Source organism: Penicillium hispanicum (genome assembly GCF_028827665.1).
Source record: "Penicillium hispanicum strain IBT 35686 chromosome Unknown utg000001l_segment0_segment0, whole genome shotgun sequence".
Lineage (NCBI taxonomy): Eukaryota > Fungi > Ascomycota > Eurotiomycetes > Eurotiales > Aspergillaceae > Penicillium > Penicillium hispanicum.
This window is the reverse complement of record NW_026623193.1, coordinates 3,294,816-3,319,705: the sequence shown is the minus strand read 5'-3', so window position 1 is coordinate 3,319,705 and position 24,890 is coordinate 3,294,816. Positions and strand designations below refer to the sequence as shown.

Sequence of the window (24,890 nt, the reverse complement as noted above, 5' to 3'; positions counted from 1 at the left end):
GGCCTGCTGCTCGCGGGATCTGTATAGCGCGTAGAACAAATAGCAATGGATTCCGACGTACCCCTCCATTGCCCCGCGCCACAACTAGCCTCCTCTGCGACAGTTACTATGTACTCGGGCCAGATTGACTCTCCCACGAGAAACACGGAGTGCAAGAAGCAAGACCCGAGTGGGATGACCCTCACCGGACGACTCTGCTCCTACGCTGACTTGGCGCTACACCGGACACAGCGAAGGACCTCCAAAGCCGGTAACTTTCCCCCCGCCGGCGACTTCCTTATGACGGAAGACTTGCTCCGTAAGCCGAAGCGGAACTAGAACTTCTCTGACATATTTCCCTCCCTTCCTCTTTTCTCTTCCTTCAACCACTCCCAACTGTAGATACCCATCTCCTTCGTCTTCAATCCAACTCCCAACATGGCTGACAAGGCTGTGTAAGTACCTCTCCTCCCGCTTCTCGCATCTTGCTCCCCCATCCCCATCCCCGTTCGTTCTCTTCTCTCCTTCCTGCGCGCCTTCCCCCCCCCCCGCCAAATTCCTTCCGTTCCGCCCAATGCCGTCACGGTCCAGAACTGGTAGGCGCGCGAGCTTTCTACAGCTGCTTTGATGCGGGCACTATACGTGCCCACTGCTCTTGATGTATTCATCATGCAAACCAGCCGAGGAATCTCGCGGGTCTACGTTCCGCGGGATTGCACGGGTACTCCCTTTTTCTGCATATCTATTTATTCGCGTTTACCCGGCTATTGACAAGAGGACTCGGTCACTGACAATAGCGCCCGTCTCGCCGGCATCAATGTCGGCGCTCCGGCGCATCTTGTTCCCAGTGCTGATTTCGGCCTCATCGGTCTGGCCGTTATGGGCCAGAACCTGATCCTCAACGCTGCCGACCACGGATTCACCGTCTGCGCCTACAACCGTACCACCGCCAAGGTCGACCGTTTTCTGAGCAATGAAGCCCAGGGTAAGCATCTCGCGAAGCACTCGAACCGATTCTTCCCCCCTTTTTCGGTGACAGGCGGCTGAACGATCTGTGCTAGGCAAGCCCATTGTTGGTGCTCACTCTGTCGAGGAGTTCTGCTCCAAGCTCAAGCGTCCCCGTCGCATCATGCTCCTGGTCATGGCTGGCAAGCCCGTCGATGACTTCATCGAGTCCCTCCTGCCCTTCCTTGAGAAGGGTGACATCATCATTGACGGTGGTAACTCCCACTTCCCCGACAGTAACCGCCGCACTCGATACCTCTCCGAGAAGGGTATCAACTTCGTCGGTAGCGGTGTCTCTGGTGGTGAGGAGGGTGCCCGCTACGGCCCCTCTCTCATGCCTGGTGGTAACGAGGCCGCGTGGCCCCACATCAAGGATATCTTCCAGAGTATCGCCGCCAAGAGCGACGGTGAGGCCTGCTGTGACTGGGTCGGTGACGAGGGTGCTGGCCACTACGTCAAGATGGTTCACAACGGTATCGAGTACGGTGACATGCAGCTCATTTGCGAGGTCAGTAGATAGCACCCGTCTCCAGGTTATATGTCGTTCAAGGAACTAATTGCAGGGGGAATAGGCCTACGACATCTTGAAGCGTGGTCTGGGTATGTCCTGCAAGGAGATTGGTGATGTCTTCGCCAAGTGGAACACTGGTGTTCTCGACTCCTTCCTCATTGAGATTACCCGCGACGTCCTCTACTACAACGACAATGACGGCACCCCGCTCGTCGAGAAGATCTTGGACAAGGCCGGTCAGAAGGGCACTGGCAAGTGGACCGCCATCAACGCGCTTGACCTCGGCATGCCCGTCACCCTGATCGGTGAGGCTGTCTTCGCCCGCTGCCTGAGTGCCCTCAAGGATGAGCGTGGCCGTGCCGCTACCATCCTTAGCGGCCCTGCCCCCAACTTCACTGGCGACAAGGCCGCTTTTATCGATGATCTAGAGCAGGCTCTTTACGCTTCCAAAATTATCTCCTACGCCCAGGGCTTCATGCTCATCCAGAACGTAAGCACTGGTTTCATATTCTCTTCGCAGCAAACTGAGCTTGTACTGACCACATTTCCTATAGGCCGCCAAGGAATACGGCTGGAAGCTGAACAAGCCCTCTATCGCTCTGATGTGGCGCGGTGGCTGCATCATCCGCTCCGTCTTCCTGAAGGACATCACCAACGCTTACCGGAACAACCCCGACCTCGAGAACCTGCTCTTCGACGACTTCTTCACCAAGGCTATCCACCACGCCCAGAGCGGCTGGAGAAACGTTGTCAGCAAGTCTGCTCTTTGGGGTATTCCTCTGCCCGCCTTCACCACTGCTCTCAGCTTCTACGACGGCTACCGCACCAAAGATCTGCCCGCCAACCTGCTCCAGGCTCAGCGTGACTACTTCGGTGCTCACACCTTCCGCATCAAGCCTGAGCACGCCAGTGAGACCTTCCCCGAGGGTAAGGACATTCACGTCAACTGGACCGGCCGTGGCGGTGATGTGTCGGCCTCCACCTACGTGGCATAAGGCCGAAAATAGAAGGAGAAAAAAATGGGTTGAATGTATTTAGATGCCACTATGACTGGAACGTAACGAATAAATTGTTTCCAAGCTTTTCACACGATCATTATCGAGCATTGTCTGAAGATCGCACGAGGTTCCATCTCATCACTCTACAGTGCAGTACTCAAATGGCAGCTTTGATTCTTGATACATACTGTCGAGGTGTACTTGTCTTTTCACCAGTCGCTTCCAAAGACATATCTGATATCGACGCATTGACTTTTCATAGTTTCTGCTCAACAGCAGCTCGACTTGCAAGAACGTCCACGATGAGGTATAAGAATGCCCCAGGCGCCAAGGCACCGAGTGCGGGCAAGCAGCGCTAAACCCGATCGGGGCCCGAGACGACGTCGCTCCTATCCATTGGATCTTATCGCGTTGCTCACCTTCCTCCAACAATTCTGGGGTGCGGTGCTTCTTTCACGGCTTTTGTGCGCTGCTTCCTTCCTATTACGCTCCTTCGCTCGTTCTGCAGTCGAACGATTAGAGACTCCCCCCGAGTCGTCGAACTCCAACAGGAGACCAGGCCAAGTAGGCTCCTGCCCGGACAGGCCGACGTCAATTGACCCTTGCTTGCGTCCAATGCACCAAGGTCACCACCGAGGCTCAACAAACACAGAGGGTTGACTCGACGACATCTCATCTCGAGGATCCAGGGCCGTTTGTGGATTTGTGGATCACACCGCCCGGGCCAACGTCACCCATCGCATGGCAGATAATACTAAGCGCCAGAGTTCAGGAGCGAAAGTGTCACAAGGTCCATCGGGTAGCGCAGCGGGGTCCGACATGGCGACGACTATGGTGCCCTTGGAAGCAGCCTTGAGTGGTGCGATCGGTGCTCGGTGAGTCCCGCTGAATCAAAGCTATTGAATCAAACAATCACAAATAGTCGCTTTGTGTGTAAGACACCGCCGTGCTAATATCGTTCTCTCTTCCTGTTAGCGTCCGCATCACAACGGCTGCGCCAACCACCTCGACCTTTGAGGGAACACTCTTTACGGCATGCCCCATCACCAACCTCGTCGCCATCAACACCTCTCCTGCCCCGCCATCCGGGGACGCTAAACAGGCGCAGAGCGGAGACTACCGCGTCGTTCCGGTCTCGCGAATCCAGTCTTTCCAGCTCCTCAACCTCCCGCCGTCGAGCTTATCCGAGTCTCCCTCTTTCACCGATGTGCAGCCTACTATCCAGGCGCTGGACGTTCGTGCGCTGAAGGCTCGTGAGATTAAGGCAGTTGGTGAAGCGCTTGACCGCGAGGCGCGACGTGGAAAGGGCGTCACTCGCGAGGCTCAGGATCTGTTCGATGCCTTTAGTCGGACTATGCCTGCGCGGTGGGATGGACAGAGCATTGTGGTTGCAGATGCGGTCACCATTGCTGCTCCGTACCGGGTTGATGACTGTCGCCCATTGGTAGAGGGTGACACGGCTGCTCTCACTCGAGTGCGCAAGGTGGTAAGTTTCCACACTGCGGCGGTTACCTTCACCCGTGGATACTGATGACTCTTGATTCCAGCTCGAGATGGAGCGCAAGAAGATCGAGCTTCGCAATGCTAGCGCGACTATCGGGTCAACGAGCACTTTCGCCCGCAATGCTGCCGGCGATCAGCGCAAGGGTGGATAGACATGGTCCTACCTCGACCTCACCTTTGACAAAAATAGACTCGAAAACATGGTGATGTGCGTTTGACCAGGTTTATCGAGCGCGCCGAGGGTGACGGGGCATGTCATCCGCGCTCGGTGTACACTTCATGGATATACCCCAAGTTTATGAGATATGTAGGTCACGATGGGACCGACGTGGTATGAGATGGTCCACTAGATCATTTGTACGGTCATGAGGGTCGGCCCACCTCCAGCGGAAGAGGTGGGTAGGTCCCGAGTGCATAAGTGAGCAGCAATGCCCGGGAGCATGTGCTTGGTGGTGAGTTCAAGAGAACTGGACTCCACCAGACTTCCTGATATGGCTTGTTTCCTCTTTTCCTCCGCGAGTTCATCTCGTCATCTCCCAAGAATATCATGCTATAGCAAGCAAGCTAGTCGCTTTATTCACCATAAATCCCCTATGGCATTACATTTAGCCCCCCGAAGCAGCGAAGAACCCGTAGATCAGATTGAGTTTGTGCACATCATCAATTCTCACGCTGAGATATCCGAAACTCACCCTGCACGCTCTCCAAGAAGGGAGTTACTATAGACAATGTGAACGTATAATCAAATGTAGTATGGCCGAAGGCGCGAATAATCAACAACCTGTCAAGCTCTCAACAATCAAGACCCATCCCGACCTAATTCTCACTTCCGACATTTCGCCCTGAAACAACCTCACAGACAGTCCCGACAAACCCTTCCAACCCAGATATTGACACTACACCCGACCCAGGCCCTGATGCAACCGCGACGCCAGATGACGAAGTCACCATCGAAACTCCCGGCATCACCAGAACCTGCGATCCAAGCTCCATCCACTCGACAGACGTGACAAGCGCAAACGTGATTTTCACGTCCTCCCGGAAGCTCTCTGTCGTAGGCATCCCAGGAACAGCACCAGATGCACCAGAGACAACTTTACTGATATCCGTCGTAGATGGCCGGCACCCTAGGGAGGCAGGGCTGGCAGATCCTTTCACTTGCCCACTGCCGGCGCTGACTCCTTTGTCTCTGCCGGGGGGCTGACCGTCGCCGTCGAAACTGAAGAATTCCGGCTCGGAGGGAGATGGTGGCGATGATGCGGGCTCGTCGCCTGTTCCTGCGAGCGCCATGCAGACAACCCGGACGGTGGTCCGGATATTAGCTATATAAGCTATCGCATTGCCGCCCAGGAGTAAGGGCGGCGAGTTTGCGGCTGAGAACTCTGTTGCCGGGAAGGTAGCTATGAAGCCCGTGTGGAAGGGCAACGGTAATGTGGGGGGAAGCGGCGATGGGAGGCGATTAGTGGGTGGCAGAGAAGCGAGGAAGTTCGTGAGCACCATTCCCTTACGAATTCGGCTAAGACGAGGCAAGCGGCCATCCTCGGGGGAGGCAAGAAACTCGACGCCTATTGTACCGACTTGGTCTTCCATAAGACGTCGCACTGGGAGACGGAGGTCGCGGACGCTAACGACGCGGACTCGCTGCCATTTGGCTTGCGTTGAGGATGTGTCTTTGCCGGTCAATACACCCTGCACAAAGGACGCGGGAAATTCACTTGATGGACCTGGTCCGCTGCTGCGAGATAGAAGACCCAGGGGTGCGTGGTCATTGCCGCTGTCCGTTGAAGTGTCGACAAGGATGGGCCCGATTGTCATCTCGTCGCCGATCGAGATGCTGCCGTGGCGGACGAGACCACATAGAACCAATCCACGGCTTTCTTGGCCGTTTCTCTCTGGGGACAGAGAGTACACTTTGGAGGGTGGAATAGCGAAGACTTCATCCACGTCAAAAATGCTCATATGATTCCGCTGGGGCGAAGGGGTGAAGTGGGACAATCGCAACCTCCTCTGTGGTGGCCGAGGGGGAATAGGCAGGTATCGAAGGAAAGCGTGGAGCTTGCCTATCCCTGAGCCATCGACAGCGCTGGAAAGTATAATGGGCACAGTATGAGACCAGTTCCCATTGGTTGCTCCAATGATTTTACGTACTTCTTTGCTGTCCAGCGGGCTGATATGTTGTAGGTCAAGCGATTTGTCTCCAGTTGGGGACGCAGGAAGCATAGCGGGCTTGCGACCTGTTGTCTTCAAAGCAGACAGCACCTTCGTCAGGTTCTCTCGTAGTCGTCCCCGGGAAGCTACATCAAGCTTTGTGATGACAATCATGACAGGAACCTCCAGCTTAAGGCAGAGGTCAAGATATGCCAGGCACAGGTCAATCTCCGCAGCATGATCAGTTCCCTCTTCTGTTTCTGCAGTCTCCTCACCGCAGTTTGCTGGTATACAGAGCATCACATAATGTGGTGCCCAGCTGACCAGTCCCCGAATAGTAGATTTCAGATAACGAATTGAGCCTGGGAGATCAGATACGAAAGCCAAACGGCCTCCCTGCGTTGCGGCATGAATATCGTCCCACGCAACAACATTGCCCGAAGCATAGTTTATGACAGAGGAAGACACATCATCCGCATATCCAATCAGCTCCTGGGCGATGGAGCTAGTTATCCCCGATGAGATTTCGTGCCGGTGTTTGAGGAGACTGAGCCGGCTCATGCCTCTCCCATTGTCCAGTGAGGAAGATGTCAAGGTCCCCAGCAAAGAAGACTTCCCTGCGGTGCTTGGCCCGGCAATAGAAACTCGAATCTGTTCGGTGTGGGAATAGTCCTCCTCCGACAAAGAGTCTTCTTGTGAAGTCCCATCGGTGTCGCGCCTTGACCGGTTAGGAGACAGGTTGTAGAAGTCCAAGTCTGGGGATACTAGAGCCTCAGCAACCCAAAGACTCCCTGTTTGACTTTTTGATAACTCAGGCAGTGTAGATGGCAAGTCTTCCATCCATTCACATTTCCCAACGATGACTCGGCGCAGAATCTCGACTCTACATCCAAGACTGGCAGCCATGGCCTGGAGATTGGTCACGCTCTCATCCAGTTCGTCTTGGGTAAGACCTACAAAGGTGCCATCATCGGCTACCCCGATTTCGTACAGTGCTCCTTGGCTTTCTTCCAGGCCGGGAAGAAGCCTGGCAGGTTTTGAGGGCACCCCTAGCTGGGGAGTTGCGTCCGGAAGAACGGGCACAACCAGATTGCCTGTTGTTGAGGAGTGGAAGGGTGAGGACTGTTGCAGTCTCCATAACAACTGGGTCGTCAACCCCTGGAGTCGTTGCTGGCGGCTCTGAGAAGACTTGGCTTGCATCGGTTTTAGGGGGACATCTTGCGCCGGAGATGCTTGAGCGGAAGTTGGCACAGCGCTCACTCGAGAGTGGTACGAGCCACCGACTACATTGCCCGTTGACATGGACAAGTAGGGCCGCCGCGGACGGAGAAGTAGGTGCAGCTTGTACTCCGTGGGACCCTCCTGGGGCTCTGGCTCCAACTTGGTGATTCCATAGTCGGACAAGACGTCAGGGTCGGCGCGGTTCAGCGCGGAAGCGGACCGTGTGCGAAAAGCGAGACCACGACTGCTGGACGGGTGAACCTGAGGAGTCGACGATCCCGAGGTCGACCACGGGGACGAAACCCGGGGCGGGTCAGGGTCATAAGTAAAGATGGATGCCATGGCCGCGGGCCAAGGAACGTTTGATTGTGGACTACTCGTTCACACGGGCAAGGGCGGTATCTGAAAGAATAAATAAAGATCTCTGCACGGAGTCTGAATCGACGGAACCGAAGAAGACATTCTTGTATTGGATGATGGAAGATCGTTGCAACTGCTGCGCTTTCAATCGCCGACTTGAGTCACCCGCTGTTGGCCTGAGGCATCACGTGGGGGAAATCCACGCGGTACATTATATATGGAGCTACTTTGGCTTCTCGCTGCAAAAAAAAAAAAAAAAAAAATCTCTATGTCCCAGTAATAGTGAGGAAAAAAGACAAGGGAAAAGAAAGATAACCACCAAAAGATGGACCCGAATACCCAAACACCAACCCATGCCGATCGCGCTGTTTTACTCCGCCGACGATTCTCGCCCCGCCCCTTTACACTTGCCCTGCGCAACGTGGATGTTTCGTGCTGTCGTACGTGTGAAGACCGCCCCGCAGATAGGGCATTCTGCTTTGGCAACCACCCCAGACTTCTCTCGCTGGTGTCGCAAAAGGTTGCTGAAAGTTGAGAACTCGCGACCGTTGCAACCGTGGTCCCAACATTGTGGTCGTGGTCGAGAACTAACTACTCGGAGTGGATGCTCGCCGTCCGTTGTCGGGATTGAGTCGGATGGGGAGAATATGGGCTCGGTGACCATGGAAGAGGCCTGCGAGCTCATAGACGAGGGGTGAGAGGACCTGATGGCTTCAGTTAGTCGGGATCCCGGGCGACCATTTGAGTGAGATCGACTCACGGAATTGAGGGTGCTTCGGGGAGGTAGTAGGCGGGTTGATTCATCATGTAAGGAGAGGAGCTATCAAGTAGATCAGTCAACTTTCGATCTTCTTGTGGGGTGCAAAGCCTGGGATCCTGGTTCCCGTTCTAGGCAACGTACGTGGTCATAAGAGGTTGTTCGGGTAAGCCGGCAGCCGAGTGAGGAGGGAAAGGACGAGCCATCGAAGGACTAGAAGCAAACCGTCAATATGCCATTCCAACGGCAAAGCAATACAGAGTCCACAGATCGGCTCACCTGCGAGAATGGCTTTGTCGAGTGCTGCTATGTGCTGCAGGAAGGTATGATGGCTGTGGTGCTGCTGGCGATTCCGGGTGGTAACCATGCATTGGTCCGCTAGGGTGACCATTGTAGCCAACTGGAAATCCCGACGAGGGATATGAATGTGGCGGTGGAAACTGTTGGTTCATACCCCCTGGAAGAGGCTGCAGCGGTTGAAAGGGACGATTTCCCCAGACATAGTCTGTCATCATGTTAGTTGATACCCATGCAGCCAGGAGAGAACTTCCTTACGGTGAGAATTTGGCTGCATGGGGCCAGCAAAGTATGTGTCTGATGCTACGGACATATGGTATGGTGTGATTCCAAGGCCGCTGAGCAGAGGGAAAGGCATATATGGTCAGTCAACTGTACTTCTTCGCTTTGGACTTCGGGGTTTGTCCAACACAGGGCAAGATATCAGGGACTCACCGTGCTGGTTCAGCGGTCAATTGCTGTTTACAATTGACACTCTCGTCGAAAGATGGTTGGTCACTCTGTGTAGAGAGTGAGGTGTCCAAGTCAAGAAGAGGAGTAGGTAGACTTGAGCTCGAATGCAGTGAAGTAGTCGAGTGCTGCTGGTGCAGTGGGACTGGAAACGCCTGCGTTGGATGCGAGTCGTTTTCTAGGGCCGGTACAGCGCTATTAAAGGGCCAAGAAGAGGCCGGGACAGGAAAAGCGCCTGGTTGGAAGTTCGGCGCCTGTACTGACTCAATCAGAGTGGACAGATACCCGGCTTCTGTATGCGAGGCTGGGTCCTTAGTTAAATCGCGTTGGTTCCTGCGGTGAAACGAATGATCCTGTGAGCTTGAATTCCCGGGAGACATTGGGATTTTGATCTAGGTCAATGACCTAGCGCAAGACTACGCTCGAGCAGAAGGGGGCCGGAGGGGCCAGCGAAACATAGGGGGGAACGGAGGGGCGACAATCCATAAAACGCAACATACAGTGATAGACTAGTAGACCAGAGTCGACGTTGGCAGATGCGAGGGTTTTTGTTTCTGAGATGTTGTCAGTCGGGCTACGCGACGGGCGCAACCCAGAGTTTTAAAATCTTCAGGCCGATAGCAGGGCGTCGTTACAAGGGAAAACAGTCCCCGCAATCACAAATCGGGGGTTGGGTACACTCACCTCCTTGGCCCACTTAGGCAAACCGCAGGCTTCTAGAACTTCTGGTGTCGATGATGGACGTTGACGGCCACGAGGATGGGTTGATGGGAGGAAAATATCACTGGAAACCGAGAGGGCGTAGGTCGGGCCTTGGTTCGCCCTTTTCAACTGTTCCTCTTCCAAATTTCCCACACGGGAAAGGGTTGCAACAATTGCCTATCTCATATAGCGCAAGAGGGCGCGTAAGATTCTATGATCTTCAACAAGTGGGCCGAAACCGCACTATCCCGAGGTGGACAACTTGGGTTTTTTTGACCCCCACAACTGACACCGGATCCTCTGTGGTATAGTCCGAAGCCTATATTGGTAAGAAGCTGGACAGGGATTGGTTCCGGGGCCAGGGCGTGTAATGATCCTGAACGGCATTGTATAGCAAGAGCTCCTGGCTCGGATGGTGTGGGTTTTTAGCCCCAATAGGAAATGGGGCGTCCCGGGTCGATTGGGGGCCATGACGCTGGCCTCGCGTGTGGCTGACAGCATTTCAGAAAAGGAAAACAGAAACAGCAGCAAAATAAAAATGAAAATGGGAAAAAAGAAATGGAAACTTACTCATGCTGGGTCTAGTGCGTGATTCGATGCATCCCAAGAGGGAAAGAAACGGGAAGCCAAAGGGGCTCGACGGGACTGGTTTCCAACCACTGCTTTGTCGGCCCCCACGAACCCACCGTTGAAGGCGGATATACTTATCACTGGTACGGTGTAGTATAGAGTGTAGGCGAGGGTCTAGCGATAGCAGAATCCGATCTCCAGTCCAGGCAGATTGTGCGATAATTGTCCACGTCCTCGATCCGGCAATGGTGGCGAGAGGCCTCATCCACCTAAGTATATTATGCGAATATACCTCGCCGACGACGGGGCAAAATGGGAAATTTCTCGCGGTCAGCCTTGGTCCTGGACGATGATTCAAGGCCCCCGAATTTGACGGCCACCGGGGTGGGCTCGCATTTCCAACCCCTTGGATCTATACATGTATATTATCGCCGAGTTCCAGATTGAGCAACAGCACTGAAACCCCAGGAACCCCATATGATTTCTTTGCGGTCAGCGTGTCCGAAGTGGAGCCCAATCACAAGCAATCGGCGGCGAGCGAGTCGAAGGCCAGAGAAGAAAGCCATTGATTATGACAAGGTGAGAAAGTCGGCCATTGATTCCGCTTACTAGCGCTCACGAATTTGTCAAGACCCGAGGCTGTGGCGCCGCCGGGATTGCTCTGGGGCCAACTCGCGCGATCGACCGGCTCTCTCCACACTCAAGGGCTTCTGGGATCCGCACAACAATAATGCATCTTCAGCCATGTGTCTCTTGTGCGATATGTAAGGCTGCATGGCAAACCTTACACGGCCTTTAGGTTCGTTCCCTGGACAGAGTGGTAAGCGGAACGTCCCGACTTAAGCAGACAATTCGACCGATGCGGTGAATCTTGCGTGGTGATTTTCAGTTTCCCTGACTCTCGGAGGCCCGAGCCTTGTCTGGCAAGCCTTATCTGCACCATGTGGACTGAGTTGTAAATTGCCGTGCTTGCGAGTGTAGCCTTGCTCCGGCCTGACTTCTACTATCGGATTTTCTCTGCTTTTCATTCTTTCTCCCCATCATGACTTGACATTGCATGGGGATCTCCCCGCCGATGGGGGAGACTCCAGTGAAATCGTTGGCCGTGGCTCAGCCGAACTTATAAAAGTGGAGCCGATCATCGGGAATGGAGACCGAGTATGGTCCGTCAACAGTGTCCAAGCGAAAAGAAACTGATAGAGGTGGAACGGTCATCGGCTAGATGTAACTATGAAGAGGTAGGCTGGTTCCAAGGGAAATGTGGCGTGGCCAGGACACGTGGTTGTGTGTACGTGGATTTGTGTATCTCACTTGTCGGCTTTGGTGAGCACCCACCTTCGGAGTTCGGCATCCCTACTGTGATTAGGACTTTCACCTAAAGCCCGTTCATTGAGGACGCGTTGCATAATCTGACTGCAGTATGCAGATCGTCGCTCATTAGGCCCCTGTCCACGGACGTATCATAGGGACCCAAATGGGAACGTAGATAGGTGGGACACTAGAATCAATCTGGACAAAGCTGCTCGGTGGCAGATGGGGGGTGGAGGTGGTGTAACACGACAGGGTTCTCCAGAATCCTTGTACCGGGCTGCAGGGTCCGATCGACTTTGAGAAGAAATGCAAGATCGATGCTACAAGAGAGCTAGAAGTCAGCTCGCAGTCACTGTGACACGGGGTCACGTGGAGGATTCAAGATCTGCCACGTGACTCCAGCCAACTCTGCACTGCAATCCAACGCCATCACCAACCCGCGTCGATGCTCACGGCTCTTTCCCCACCAACGCTGCTAGCTGCTGGGACCTACTCGTGACATTCTCCCTCATTACGTGTGGCTGATTCCTTCACTATGAAGCTTGTTCGGTAGGTGACGCCTTGATCTGCACCGTCGGCCACCACCTGCCGTCGGAGATCTCAGATCTTTTTGGAGCTGCCCGCTGACCCATCAACCAGGTTTTTGATGAAATGTGCCAATGAGTCGGTAACTATCGAGCTCAAGAATGGTAGGCTCTCTCGACCAATTCCCTTGTTAACCCCGGCGCCAATTTTCAGTTCTCCCACCACCGCAATATCTTCTTCTGAGGCTGATTCCTCAAACCCCATACAGGCACAATTCTCCATGGCACCGTCACGGCTGTTTCGCCGCAGATGAACACCTCCCTTCGTACCGTCAAGATGACCCCTAAAGGCCGTGACCCCATCTCGCTCGACACCATCAACATCCGTGGCTCTACGATCCGCTACTACATCCTCCCCGACACCTTGCCCCTCGATACTCTGCTGGTGGATGACGCTCCCAAGCCGAAGAACAAGGCCCGCAAGGAGGCAGATCGGGGCCGCGGCCGCGGGGGTGGCCGGGGTGGCCGAGGCCGTGGTCGTGGCCGTGGGCGGGGTCGTGGTTTCTAGGTGATTTCTTTCTAAGAGTACAGACCGGCGTTTCGTTTTTTTTTCTATCTTTGAACTGGTTTTCTTTTCTACTTTGCATGATCATGGGATCTCATCTGTGTTACCCCGGGGCTTCTTTCAAATTTGGGAGGGCGAAAGAAAAAGCAATATTCTCTGGTTTCTGGTTCATGCTCTGAACTGTCATCGCAATCTGATAAGGACAGCAGCCTCGGATTTACTGGAGAATGTCCCTATTTGTGGACCACAAAATCATAATCATAGGCCGAAATCCACGTTCCATCTAAGAGCCGCGAGCGTATAAAGAGTTCCATCTGTGCAAATCTTGGCAGGACCCAAACCTCAGCCTCTGGGTCAACCTATGACTGGTTAGCTGCCTCTCTCACACTTCAATGGTCTACACGTAGGGTGTTCGCTGTCCTGTGGAATCACCTGATTGTGCAACCACCACACGTGACGTGGCATGCATGAGGCGTGTTGCTTGCCCTAACTTGAGAGCTAACGATCTAAATCTGGGAACTTCTGCAATTCAGCGCCTTCTGTTTGATTAGATAAGGGGTGATTTGGCCTCTGTAGGTAAATGCTCTTCCGGGCACAACCGCTGATCAACGAGGGATCAACAGTGCGTATAGGTGTCCTTGCAGAAAAGTACTAACGCGATGACGCACCTGTGAAAACCGAGTAGAGCGATGTCATAGCAATACTTGTGATGTGTAGCTATCTATTAGCAAATAGCGGTGAATCTGAAAACATCCACGCGTACAGTTGTGATCATCTATTACATCTCTTCCAGTCTTGAGGGTGGTGTATTGCAATCACAATAGATATCGGCAATATACGTATATTCCTATATAATACGGCTACCCCATAATTTTGCTGGCTTCAATGAAAATTGTGCACCTGGCTGTTGCCCCCGTTCTGGGCCTTGCGTTCTTGCCGCCCTGGCTGCATGGGGCGTTAGTCCCAACGTCAAGGCCAAGAAAAAATGGCTATAAATCACTCATCGTAATACCAGTGGCCCGGTGGAGATTACCTACCTTTCATGAACACCATGAACTTGAAACTGGAGCTGGTGGCAGGCTTTTTGGGGCTGTCAACGGGGCCGTACAGCGTATATGGGTATACAGTCGTTGGTCCAAGTACCTGTAACTTTTATGATCCGCAAAGATCGACCGTCAGGAGCTAGCAACTGAGATGGGGGAGAGAGGTTGCCCCCCTCCCAGCCATTGGTCGACGCACCGAGGTATATACACATGACATGACTCTTTCCTCAATAGGCTAACTACTCGTTTTTGTGTGCGAAACGGACTTTGGCACCGGGCTCGCGGGAAAGAATGGATTCTCTGCGTGGCTGATGTGAGCTATCGAACTATTCAAAAGGCAATATTACATTGGTTGGCTACCCTGTCATACCAATGCCTTATTGTGGTAATTTAGTGCGTGTGTATTTCCAGACACAAGTGGGTCAAACACTTGGTCTACCTACATAGGCAATCGAAGGTGATTGTAGGTGCGGCACAGGGCACCTAAGCCCTAAAATCAGGGGATGTCCTGTGCTGGGCCTTCGGGAAGACCGAGACTTGATCATATACATACATTTTATGTATATACTACGCGCAGTTAGGAGTCCGTAGTACCGTATCACATTTGGGGGGTTTCGCGTCAACGCACTGTACTTGTATATACGCGCCCCCTCCCAACGCCCCCGGGGGGGGGGGCGGAAACCCCTCTGGGGCTTAGATAGATTCGCGACCCCCGGGCCGAGTATGGTATCAATATCGGGTTACTGGATTTATTTAGTACGCTTCTATTTCATCATTTTGGATTGAAGTAGTTACATGATTATGCTTCCCAACTCAGAAACGGTTGCAGCTTGGTCGGAGATCTACATCAGTCACCTGTAATACTGTAGGGCTTGGCCCGGTTTTGAAAGTCCACGAAGATCGCTGTACATATTTCACGACAATATCAGGTACATACTACTGGTTGGGCCTAACTGGGCCCGCTATTATTGAGCTAGACTAGAACAATGAACCCCCTGCTAGTCAGCCAGGGTTGCCACGAGGTAATCATCAAACCAACAGACCCTGCAGTTCGCATACGCGAGTCATGGTATTATTTTACAGCGTTACGCCCACGCAAGCTCGCAGCCTCGTTTCGAGTCAAACAGTCCTTTTCATACCAAGGTTCGCCTTTTGCAGTAAGGCGGATACATACCTGCAGTCTTCCATTTGCTTACGGGTCAACCAATTGCGAGCCCGTCGAGTCATTGCCCTGTGGGTGGATTTGGACCAATAGGGCTGGGGCAATCACACTTTTGGCGGTTAGTCGAGAGCCTTTGATCCCGAGTCAGCAATGGAACGCGGGGCCTCGACTTTGGCCACAAGAGAACAATCCATATCATTATTATTATTCGATCAATCATCTTCGGTGCACGCCTGAGACACCTTCGAGGTCAAAAGAACAGGCTTACTTCATCCCGAATACGAAGCAACTTATTGCCGAGCCGAATGGACATGGATCTCACGTTTGCGTGCCGGCGTATTCTACTCGGCGGCAAGTCGGTCGCCTAAACCTAAACCCGGCGAAGTGAAACAATATTATTAAATAGGTCTTCGGTATTCTCGATACGGAGCAAATGATTCGGAGCTGGTCAAAGATCGCTACGAGCATGTTTGGCGTGCATATTTGCTGACGTACGCCAATCGACCAGCTACTAGAGGTACGAAGGTTAACTTTCCGCGCTCAATGATTCCTTGCTGGAGGGCTGATTACTAGGTACCTACCTTATATCAAACTAAAGCCAAAAACCTACCCCTGTTGTTGCTTCTGCTGAGTCGCACCACGGCTTGAAGCAGGCTGTAACGACTCTGCGCGTGTCAGGACTTTATACTCCGTACGGGATCTGGTAGCCTATCATTCGCTACATTTCCCGAAGCTGCCAATCAATTTGTCGTTTTACCCGAGACATGTTAGTTGATCATTGTACTTGATTTGTGAATAACTACGTGGTGATTTCCATAGGTCGTCAGCTAGTGAACTAGTTAGTTAACTATACTGCTACTGCTGATGTCAATATGTCGCATAGGGGACGCATTTATACGGGAGACCCAAGCGCGTCTATACCGTGCTTGTGATGCCGGAAGGCTCGGGTACCAAATGGGTGCTGAGTGGGCCCTAATAATCACAACACCCGGAGATTATGATGCGAAGTCCGTGGCTGATTGACCATGGAAGTCAGTAATTCGTCCACGTTTACCACAGACGATAGAATAATCAATATAGATTTGCGTATACATATACTACTGCATATGCATTTATATACTACATACTAGACATGTCGATCCCGCTAAGTCACCCCGGCACTGTGGCACCAGGCCAACTCTACAGTTCGCGCGCCCCAGTTACATCCGATTTGATCGTCCTAATGCAGCAAGGTCAACTGTGTGACCAGGTTGGGGGCGAAAGGATTCTTCGAAAGCGGCAAAAAGTGCGCTTTCTGCAAGAACCGCGTCGAAACGCACCCGACCAACCGAATCGGCTGTGGGTCTGGTGTCGGCCCCAGGCACCCCAATAATAGCTGGCGCGCTTCATATCCGTACACCTCACAGTGAGATTTGAGGTCAGCTTCCATATGGTCGGTATCGGGGGCTCTCTGGTAGGGGCCGACGGGCGGCGGGATCAGCGGAGCCATGGGCATATCACCGGGGGTGTTGATAGGGGCCATTGGATTCGTAACAAACGAGAGAAACAGGCATTGTTTGGAGTTCATTTGGTTGTGTGATTAGCTGCAATTTCTAACACATGTCTGTCTCAAACGCCGCTCCGTGTTTCGATAGAATGGTCTGGAAGCAAATCCATCAACAAGACTCGCTGTGACATCAGTTCTCCTCGATAGTCACGTCAGGCTCAGTAGATGGCTTCGTCCTCCAGACAGATATTGCATTGCGGTTCATGATCATCTCATATTTCACCTCATTTGAGGAAGCTCGCAAGTGTCGGGGACGAACGTGCCACGGTTGAATATGTGAAGAGATGCGGTATAGATCTTGCCGTGCTCAAAGCTGTCGTAAATCTCAACCACAGATGTCCAATTCATCCGTACTAAGGACTCTCAGCCCTCCATATCCGAACAATGACCAATTTTTCCCATCCAGCCTGCATACCACTTGATCCAACCGTCTCGGCATTCCAGCCACCGATACGGCGGATACGGTCTTTCACATCATCGGGATGATTCTGTTTGCAGAGGAGCACATAGGCAACTCCCCGAGATGACAATATGTTGGGGATGGCATCTAACAATCGGTTCGTGGTCTCCATGCCATCTGCGCCGCCCGCATACGTCAATGACAGAAAATATGAATCTTTGTCAAATATAGCAGACCGAGACATGCCCTGCATTGCACTCGGATCATTCTCTGCTGCTGTTGGCAGGCGTGGGAGATCCTCTGTTGGCACATAAGGTGGGTTGAAGAGAAGAACGTCCACACTGCCAGATCGCAGGGGTGTACACAGATCACCTGTTAAACAGGAGATGTGGACGGTTTGCAGTTCCGAGCTCGCATCGGCTGGGCTGAAGTTTTCGTGCTGTTGCTGTTCTTTCTGGATAGCTGTGTTCACTGTTTCTCGTGTCGCAAGACAGGCATTGCGATTCACGTCTGTTCCCAACGTGAGAATATCCCGGCGTCCGAAGATTTCCTGTGACTGTGCGGCCACAAAGCCAAGCACCACGCCAGATCCTGTGCCAGCTTCAACGATTAACGGTGCATGGTTGATCTTGGCATCCTTGTTGAACCTTTCTGATAGCCACTTTGACTCGGATGCGGAAGAGAGCGTGTCGAGGAAGAGGTACGAGTCCTCCGATGGCTCATAGATGGTGTCGAAAGAGACATGCGAGGTGTCTGGTGTGGGAAGCATTCTGCAATGATCCTTGAGGATGCAACCTTTCTGGCGCTGATCTCTGTGCGTAGCACCGGCTGATGCTGAAGAAATGGACCGCTGCGCCAAGGATGAAAAGATCTGCAGTCAAGCTGCGGGAGCCCCGTGGCAGGTCCCGAATATCTCTAAACCGTATCCAATGAAGAACGGACAGAAAAGACGTTGAACCGCGTAACCATTGCACTGTCATTGGCGCAGAAAAAGCACAAGTTGCGCGCGAAGTCCAACTCGCTGATTCGCCGCTCCCGCTCGCCGCCTTGGCGCGTCTCCAGAAAAACCCGCAACCCCAGGAAATTATGTCATTTGCGCCTCCGTGAATCGCTCTGCGCCCAAGATGCGCCTCGCTCACCGTCTGCTCATGGCCACACCGGCCTCGATCGGCTCCAAGTCTAGTCTCAGCGAGGCCCTGGCCCTGCTTCCGCCGCTCCAGTTATACCGCCGTATCCTACGCGTCCACCGCAAACTTGATCCGGAGATGCGCGTGCTGGGTGATTCATACGTCAAGAAGGAGTTTCGAGCGCATCGGAATGCGGAAAACCCACTGCATATTGTACGTCCTGACATCCTGCTGCCCCCATTTTCGGGTTGGGCCGGATTCCAGGAGGACGAGGAGATTGGGCCGGGCCGTGGCAGGGCCGTTGGATGAACATACGGCTAATCCATGGCAGATCGGATTCTTAACCGAATGGCAGCTTTACGCGCAAAAGCTGGAAGGTGATAAGTGGACAGGCGAGAAGTTGGATAAGTCCAAACTAGACAAGCTGAGTGGTATGTGAGAGGCATCTCGTTGCACGTCGTTCGGGCGTTAACTTTTATACGTTCTTCCAGACCAGCAGCTCGGGCAGCTCTTTGAGCTCATGCAAGCTATTCGGAACCCTGACAGTGAAGACGGCGGGCAGAAATAAACGAAAGGGACTGGCTGATTTTCAGGAAGGCTGAAGAGTGACATTGAACTCATTCTCTGCCAACCTATAAACTGGACACGATTACGTGGTCGATTACCAAACTGTGGTATTCCTTAGAGTTACACCAAGCCTCCTAAGGGTACCATGACCATTGGACATGCCTGGTGAGATTTATTCAGGAGATGCGGGCATCTCCCTCGATGCTTTTGCGGTCCCCTGTGTATATATAGAATCAAGAATTTAGAGGATCGGGATTCAGGAACCGGCCATATAGAGCCTTGGAACCTTGTATACCATTGATTTAAACAGTTTGCTTCGGGTGCTTTCGGGTTATCACCTCTCATGATAAACTACGTACCTAGGTATATATCCATGGATCGAGGTGCAGTAACAAGGCATTATCAATCCAACTCTACCTAGGTAGGAATACAACCGAGACCACATTGATCGCGAAATGACAGCTCAATCCACACAGGTTTTGCTAGAATGATCTTTCGCATTCTTTTTCTAGTAGGTCTAACCGCTATCAAATGTGGGGATGGAACGCGCCCTATAAATGACACGATGACTCAGCTATATATCAATTCCAACAGCGCCCGCAATCTCGAGATGTATATCCAAACTCTCTAGAATTCGCTGCATCCATTCTTCAGCCATTTGACCCAGACCGACGTCTGAGTACGCCTTTTCTGTACATATCCAATATCAATACACACTCCCAACCAGCCACAATGCCTGCAATGCTGGAAGACCCATCCACCCGCAACCCACCACCCCAGGCACACACTCAAGCTGCTCCTTCACTGACACCGCGGCACGCAAATCTCCCCAAGGCCTCCTCCGCGGCGGTCACTTTGTATCCCGTCACAAATGGACCAGCCAGCATCCCGCAAGACCTAATCAAGTTCCTGCACGCAGAGTTCAGCGCTGAGATCGAGCGCGGCGCAACCTACCCCATGGAGCAACCGATGGGCCTGCAGCAATTCGCCGAGTACTGGTTTGGCACGTTCGCGGTTATAGCGGTTCTCGATGAAGAGGACGCTGCCGCAGGCGAGGGACTGAAGGAGGGCCGGGAGTGGGAGAAGGTGTGCCTGGGGACTTTCTATATCAAACCAAATTATCCTGGTAAGTCTTGGGTTCTCTGATTTTCAGTCTCGCGGGAAACCGTTCTAGGTATTTGATCACGACACTGAATACTCTCAGGCCGATGCTCTCACATCTGTAATGCGGGCTTCATTACTACCACGGCCGCACGCGGCAAGGGCGTCGGACAGGCCATGGGCGAAGCGTACTTGGAATTTGCGCCGAAGCTGGTATGTTCGCTTGTGTGCATCTTTTGCACTACTTGAGGTACTTATATGCAGTGCTGACGTCTTCCTCAGGGCTACAAATACTCTGTCTTCAACCTTGTCTTTGCGAATAACCCGGCTTCTATCCGTATCTGGGAGAAGCTGGGCTTCAGCGTCATTGGACGAGTTCCTAAGGCCGCACGACTGGCCAACAGTGAAGAGCTGGTGGATGCGCTGATCTTTGGACGGGGATTGGAGAATTGAATGTAGAATATCTGCACCAGGAACCTTTTCTGACCGACGGCTAGATGTGTACAGATAGACTTCATAGACAGCTTCTACATGAATTAACTAACGAAAACCGGATCTAAAAACGAATCCCATAGCCAAAATCGAGAAGGTAAACTACAAGAGGTAATATTCACATCAATTGAAGAGAAGAAACACGTACGGAAATTCAAAAGAGAACAAGAACCCGAAGACCGAAGATTGGACCCAACGCTCAAACCATACCATGCAACAATGGGGATATCACGCAAAACTGAACCCTCGATATCATGTCGCCTGTGCCGCTCAAACAGACATTATAAGGGCGTCGGACTGAGCCCGGGCGTGCAATGCACAAATGGAGATATTGATGTAAAACAAGATGGTAGAAAGGAGGCAGGCGCGGAGGAGTAGAGGGTGAATGGATATAGAATGAGAAGGAAGAGATGATGGTTTAAGGGGGATGAGACGTCAGAAAGATCATGCCCTCCAGGGAGGACGAGCATCAAGCTTCTTCTGCGCAGGTGTTTTTTCTTTGTCGTTTCGCTTTGGCAAGGGGAGGAGACTGGTTCGTCGGTTCCCAGAATGGCCCAATGCCGTGCCGGGACGCGTTGATTTACTGGGACTTTCGGCTGGGTCTTGGTTGTGCGAGACGCTGCGGCTGAAGGACGAGCCCACTCCCGCGAAGCTCTGTCGGCTGCGAGGAGTATTAGTTATGCCAGAAGCGTTGGAGAGGCCTGACGGTCTGCGAAGGCGGCTATAAGGGGGCGGATCGAGAAGAGAGGATCGAGCAGGCGTAGGAGAAGAGATGTTTCGCACAGGACTACGAGATGATGAGGCCAGGCGGGTTGACAAACGACTGATCGGCCGCCCAACGCTGGGTGCTGGGGAAGCGGACATATCGCGACGAAAGGGGGTCGTTGAAGCCGGCCGTGGAGTACGCACAGGGGCGGATGACTTTCGGTATGTACTGGGGGTGGCGGTACTCAGAGGCTTGAAATTATGTCCAGTGTCCAGATCCCTGAGGTTGGTACTGCCATTCCATCTTGGGCGATCAGGTATTGTAGACGGCTGCGGGACGCGAGAGACCCTGCGCGAAGCCGGTGTCGGTGTTATGGCATGGCTACCCGTAGAAGGCGTCGGAGATCCAAGCCCGGAGGGTTTAGGAATAGAGGACTTCCGCCCAGTCAGGCTTGCTGTCGCCTGCGGGAGGCCAGAGTAACGCCGGACCTTGGACATGGTAGAGCGGGTGGTGGCACTACCAACTGAGCTTTCGCGGCGGCTTGAGCCGCCCAGAGGCGTCGAGCCACCCTTATATCCATTGCCATTGAGAACAACCGATGAAGCGGGTGAGCTTCCTGGGGTTTCAATAGCACTGCCCGTAGCTGGGCTATCCACCGTAAGAATGCTGGAGATCGAATCACGTAGTTGTTGACCTTTGACAATGTGCACCTCTTCCAGGGATGAGTCCATCACCTTTAAACTAGCCTTGAGTGCATCTGTTCGTGAAGTCATATCGGACAAGAGGCGCAAGACCTCACCGTTGACTGTCAAGCGGTCATTGACACCCTTTTGTATGATGGAAACGACACGCTCGATAGCAGGAACATAATGCATCTTCTTCGCCTCGTAGTTTTCAATACGCTTGGTCAAAGTCGCAGGACTGTGAACCTGTGCATTGGTCTCCAGCCCTTCCTGCAACTTGGCAATGCTGCGCTCAACCGAGTCAAACATCTTTTGCGCTTGGCTGCCAGCATTGCGAAACACGATGATCCACTTGTCCTCTCCTAGTTCCTTGCGCAGAGCTTCAGCGTCTTGCTCAAGCACCTTGTAGCTCTTTTCCAGGCGATCTCGTCGGTCATCGAGCTCCTCACAGGCACTAGGGAAGAGTCCTTCGGCCCGTGATTGGAACATGGAAAGTCGCATGGGCAAGAAATCCAACGATGCCCGAAGAGGCTGCATACGCGCAAACAGCGCCATGAGATTGGAATAGCTGGAATCATCCTGAGGCGTCTTGATGACGGGCGTGCCAGCTGCAGCTGCCAACATAGGGCCAATGCTTAGCCGATTGTTGGCAGGCGATCGACCCTTGGTGGGAGATTCTTCAACAATAGTTTCAAGCTCATTGATGTCGAGGCCCCCAGTAGACTCAGCACCCGTGTCCATAAGAGCTTGATGGCGTTTCTCCTCCATCTCAAAAATCATGCCGCTTAGGTTGTCGATCTCCATACCAACATCCCCGAGAACATTGGACCAAAGCTCTTCCCATTCCATTGCTAGCTCCACCTGCTCTTTCACACCCTTCAACTTGAGCTTGATTTGAGCCCAGTTCTGCAGGATGCTCTCCATCTGATTGACGATGGTCTTCAAGTTCTGGGGGTCAACGTTGGCGATATCGTCGCGAAGCTGCACATTTTCAATGGCTTTCACATAGACATTGACCAGGCATTCAAACCGCGTGATGGCTTTGTCTACCCCGTCGAGCCCCTCTCGACCACCCGCTGCAGCCCATTCTACATCATCTTCAGAATCTAACCCATTCAGCACGTCTGAGGCCTTCCTGATCCAAATCTGGATTTGCTCAGCGGCACCGTTTAATGCTCGGACCGCCGCAAGCGCTGTGGCAATGTTTGCAATGCTCGTCTCAAGCGCCGCTGGTTGGGGGAGGGGAATCGAGGTCAGCTGAGACAGCTGGTTGCTGAACGAAGCACGGGAGAAGGAATATATCGACTCGGCACGCTGCAATCCATGAGGATTGAAATAAGATTGCGTGTTGGAGGACGAGGAGAAGGAATCGGCAGGAGGCGAGTCTTTCGGCGGAGGCGCAGGAGCCGACTGCTCCTCGCTCCGCTTGGTGTCTTCCACATACTTTTCAAAATCAGTTCGCGTATCTTGGGCATGACCATTGGGCGGGACATCTGGCTCTGAATCGGGACCAGTGCGCTGATGCGCCGGGGCCGGCTCCGCAACAGACATGGACGTCGGCGGGGAGCTGGTCACGGCTTCTGGTGCAGCCACCGGAGGGTGAGCAACGGCCAGAACAGGCGGTTCCGGGTCGTCGACGACCGCGTCGGGATGTTCTGACCCTCGCTCTCGCGCTTCGGAGACCTCCCGCAGAATATCTTGACACGGTAGTTCTAGTCTGTTGGACGCGCACCGCTCTTGGCTGTGTGTTGATCCTGACGGGGATTGCTGCGTCACACCACTCCACGCTTGGCCTTTTCTCTCGACCCGAATCGAAAGGTCCTGGTGGAGACTATCGAGCACCTTCAGATGTTGTTCCGGTATGCGACCGACGTTGTTGGGATTCCGCGGTGCACTGGTGACCTTGCTTCCGCCGTCGAGCAGCTTCACCCGAGCCGCAAGGGCAGGAGATAGGCGACGGAAGATGGACGGTCGGGCGTCTTTCTCCGTACTAGTCGGATCTGCGAGGGCTGATTCGTCGTCGTGATTGCTGCTGCCAACGCTCCAGAGAGAGGATTTGGATTTCAGGCGGCGGAGAGGGGAGAGCCCGGGTTCATTTGGTGAGCCCGAGACGGAGACGGTGGGGGGAGGCGACGCGGACAGTACGGACGCGCTGGAAGAGTTCGCGATATCAGTCGCGGAAGGAGGTTGGCCGTCGACTATGGCATGCATGGGGTACAGTGCCCGGGGGCGGTTGAAAGGAGAAGGGCGATTCGGATTTCAGGTAGGGATGGATAAGGAATGTTTCGTCTCGTTCGGTACAGGATAGAATGGTCCCCTTCTCGCGGTGTTTGGCTCGCAAATGGTCGTGGATAGTGGGAGGTGATAGCTACATGACCAAATCAATGCGCCAGGTGAGTTCTGGGGCCACGAGAATAAATATTGGGCAGCAACCAACTTGAGACAATCAACGAGGGATGAAGTGGCCAGTATGGCCGTTTACTCTGCAGAACCGGTACCTCCGGCTCCGCCCAGTTCACTATGGGGCGCCGGGTACCCCCTCCCCTCGGTATGTAATTCAAGGGATCGGCAAGCGCAGGGGGACGATCAGATGAAATCATTTCCTGTCACTTGGGCTTGGGGGCTACGGAATACCATTCGAGGAAGCCCGCAATCAGTCGCATATTGAAACACTTCGTTTCAATTTCACGGCAAGCTCTACGGATTTTATCACCACACAACCACGACCGTTCGTCGATCTATGAGCTTCCTCCCCCTGGCGACGAGTCATATTTGAACAGAGAAGAGCCGATTCCAAGGGGCTCGGATCGGCGACCATGTGCCCTAGTGTCCAATTAAACGGGCGTCGACGAAGATACTAATAATGCAGCGCCGGTGATGGTCAAGCAGTCGAATCATAAAGGTATAGAAAGATACGAGGGATATATTAGGCGTATGCTCATCTATGCCATGTCCAAAGCTTAAAGCAACGGGAAGTAAACAAAGGAAATGCAGCGCAATTCCGAACGGGACCAAACAATCGGAGGAAAGCAACGCCAGATGCGGAGACGGGCAGAACAGTCGGAGACCATTCAGGGGGTATCTAGCCAAAGTGCCCATGAGGAGTAGAATAAGGAGAAGGGAAATGAGAAACCAAACCAACCGAGATGCTAAAACGACTAC

The 24,890-nt window shown here is 53.2% G+C and overlaps 11 protein-coding genes across 11 annotated transcripts; 5 read left to right on the top strand and 6 right to left on the bottom strand.

Moving 5' to 3' along the window:
• Positions 1-417: 417 nt before the first annotated feature.
• N7459_001275 (NADP(+)-dependent, decarboxylating phosphogluconate dehydrogenase) lies at positions 418-2,490 on the top strand (the record flags this gene model as incomplete). The annotated part of the gene is made up of 5 exons (XM_056940460.1): positions 418-434; positions 777-964; positions 1,041-1,492; positions 1,557-1,985; positions 2,050-2,490. 5 exons carry the CDS (start codon positions 418-420, stop codon positions 2,488-2,490), a joined length of 1,527 nt encoding a protein of 508 aa, XP_056804740.1.
• A 744-nt stretch (positions 2,491-3,234) lies between these two features.
• Positions 3,235-4,148, top strand: N7459_001274 (anticodon-binding domain-containing protein; the record flags this gene model as incomplete). The annotated part of the gene is made up of 3 exons (XM_056940459.1): positions 3,235-3,368; positions 3,469-3,979; positions 4,041-4,148. 3 exons carry the CDS (start codon positions 3,235-3,237, stop codon positions 4,146-4,148), a joined length of 753 nt encoding a protein of 250 aa, XP_056804739.1.
• A 664-nt stretch (positions 4,149-4,812) lies between these two features.
• On the bottom strand, positions 4,813-7,707 carry N7459_001273 (uncharacterized protein; the record flags this gene model as incomplete). The annotated part of the gene is made up of 1 exon (XM_056940458.1): positions 4,813-7,707. The coding sequence occupies one exon, from the start codon at positions 7,705-7,707 to the stop codon at positions 4,813-4,815; it is 2,895 nt and encodes a 964-aa protein (XP_056804738.1).
• A 388-nt stretch (positions 7,708-8,095) lies between these two features.
• On the bottom strand, positions 8,096-9,092 carry N7459_001272 (uncharacterized protein; the record flags this gene model as incomplete). The annotated part of the gene is made up of 5 exons (XM_056940457.1): positions 8,096-8,429; positions 8,486-8,545; positions 8,627-8,695; positions 8,762-8,987; positions 9,038-9,092. 5 exons carry the CDS (start codon positions 9,090-9,092, stop codon positions 8,096-8,098), a joined length of 744 nt encoding a protein of 247 aa, XP_056804737.1.
• Positions 9,093-9,143: 51 nt separating this feature from the next.
• On the bottom strand, positions 9,144-9,609 carry N7459_001271 (uncharacterized protein; the record flags this gene model as incomplete). Its single annotated transcript, XM_056940456.1, has 2 exons — positions 9,144-9,171; positions 9,215-9,609. 2 exons carry the CDS (start codon positions 9,607-9,609, stop codon positions 9,144-9,146), a joined length of 423 nt encoding a protein of 140 aa, XP_056804736.1.
• Positions 9,610-12,347: 2,738 nt separating this feature from the next.
• Positions 12,348-12,904, top strand: N7459_001270 (mRNA splicing protein SMD1; the record flags this gene model as incomplete). The annotated part of the gene is made up of 3 exons (XM_056940455.1): positions 12,348-12,361; positions 12,410-12,501; positions 12,606-12,904. 3 exons carry the CDS (start codon positions 12,348-12,350, stop codon positions 12,902-12,904), a joined length of 405 nt encoding a protein of 134 aa, XP_056804735.1.
• Positions 12,905-16,325: 3,421 nt separating this feature from the next.
• N7459_001269 (uncharacterized protein) lies at positions 16,326-16,628 on the bottom strand (the record flags this gene model as incomplete). Its single annotated transcript, XM_056940454.1, has 1 exon — positions 16,326-16,628. One exon carries the CDS (start codon positions 16,626-16,628, stop codon positions 16,326-16,328), a length of 303 nt encoding a protein of 100 aa, XP_056804734.1.
• A 377-nt stretch (positions 16,629-17,005) lies between these two features.
• Positions 17,006-17,821, bottom strand: N7459_001268 (S-adenosylmethionine-dependent methyltransferase; the record flags this gene model as incomplete). Its single annotated transcript, XM_056940453.1, has 1 exon — positions 17,006-17,821. The coding sequence occupies one exon, from the start codon at positions 17,819-17,821 to the stop codon at positions 17,006-17,008; it is 816 nt and encodes a 271-aa protein (XP_056804733.1).
• Positions 17,822-18,176: 355 nt separating this feature from the next.
• Positions 18,177-18,747, top strand: N7459_001267 (succinate dehydrogenase assembly factor 3; the record flags this gene model as incomplete). Its single annotated transcript, XM_056940452.1, has 3 exons — positions 18,177-18,392; positions 18,511-18,610; positions 18,671-18,747. 3 exons carry the CDS (start codon positions 18,177-18,179, stop codon positions 18,745-18,747), a joined length of 393 nt encoding a protein of 130 aa, XP_056804732.1.
• A 731-nt stretch (positions 18,748-19,478) lies between these two features.
• Positions 19,479-20,300, top strand: N7459_001266 (GNAT family N-acetyltransferase; the record flags this gene model as incomplete). Its single annotated transcript, XM_056940451.1, has 3 exons — positions 19,479-19,872; positions 19,951-20,060; positions 20,130-20,300. The coding sequence occupies 3 exons, from the start codon at positions 19,479-19,481 to the stop codon at positions 20,298-20,300; spliced, it is 675 nt and encodes a 224-aa protein (XP_056804731.1).
• A 483-nt stretch (positions 20,301-20,783) lies between these two features.
• N7459_001265 (KAR9 family protein) lies at positions 20,784-23,939 on the bottom strand (the record flags this gene model as incomplete). Its single annotated transcript, XM_056940450.1, has 1 exon — positions 20,784-23,939. The coding sequence occupies one exon, from the start codon at positions 23,937-23,939 to the stop codon at positions 20,784-20,786; it is 3,156 nt and encodes a 1,051-aa protein (XP_056804730.1).
• Positions 23,940-24,890: the final 951 nt, after the last annotated feature.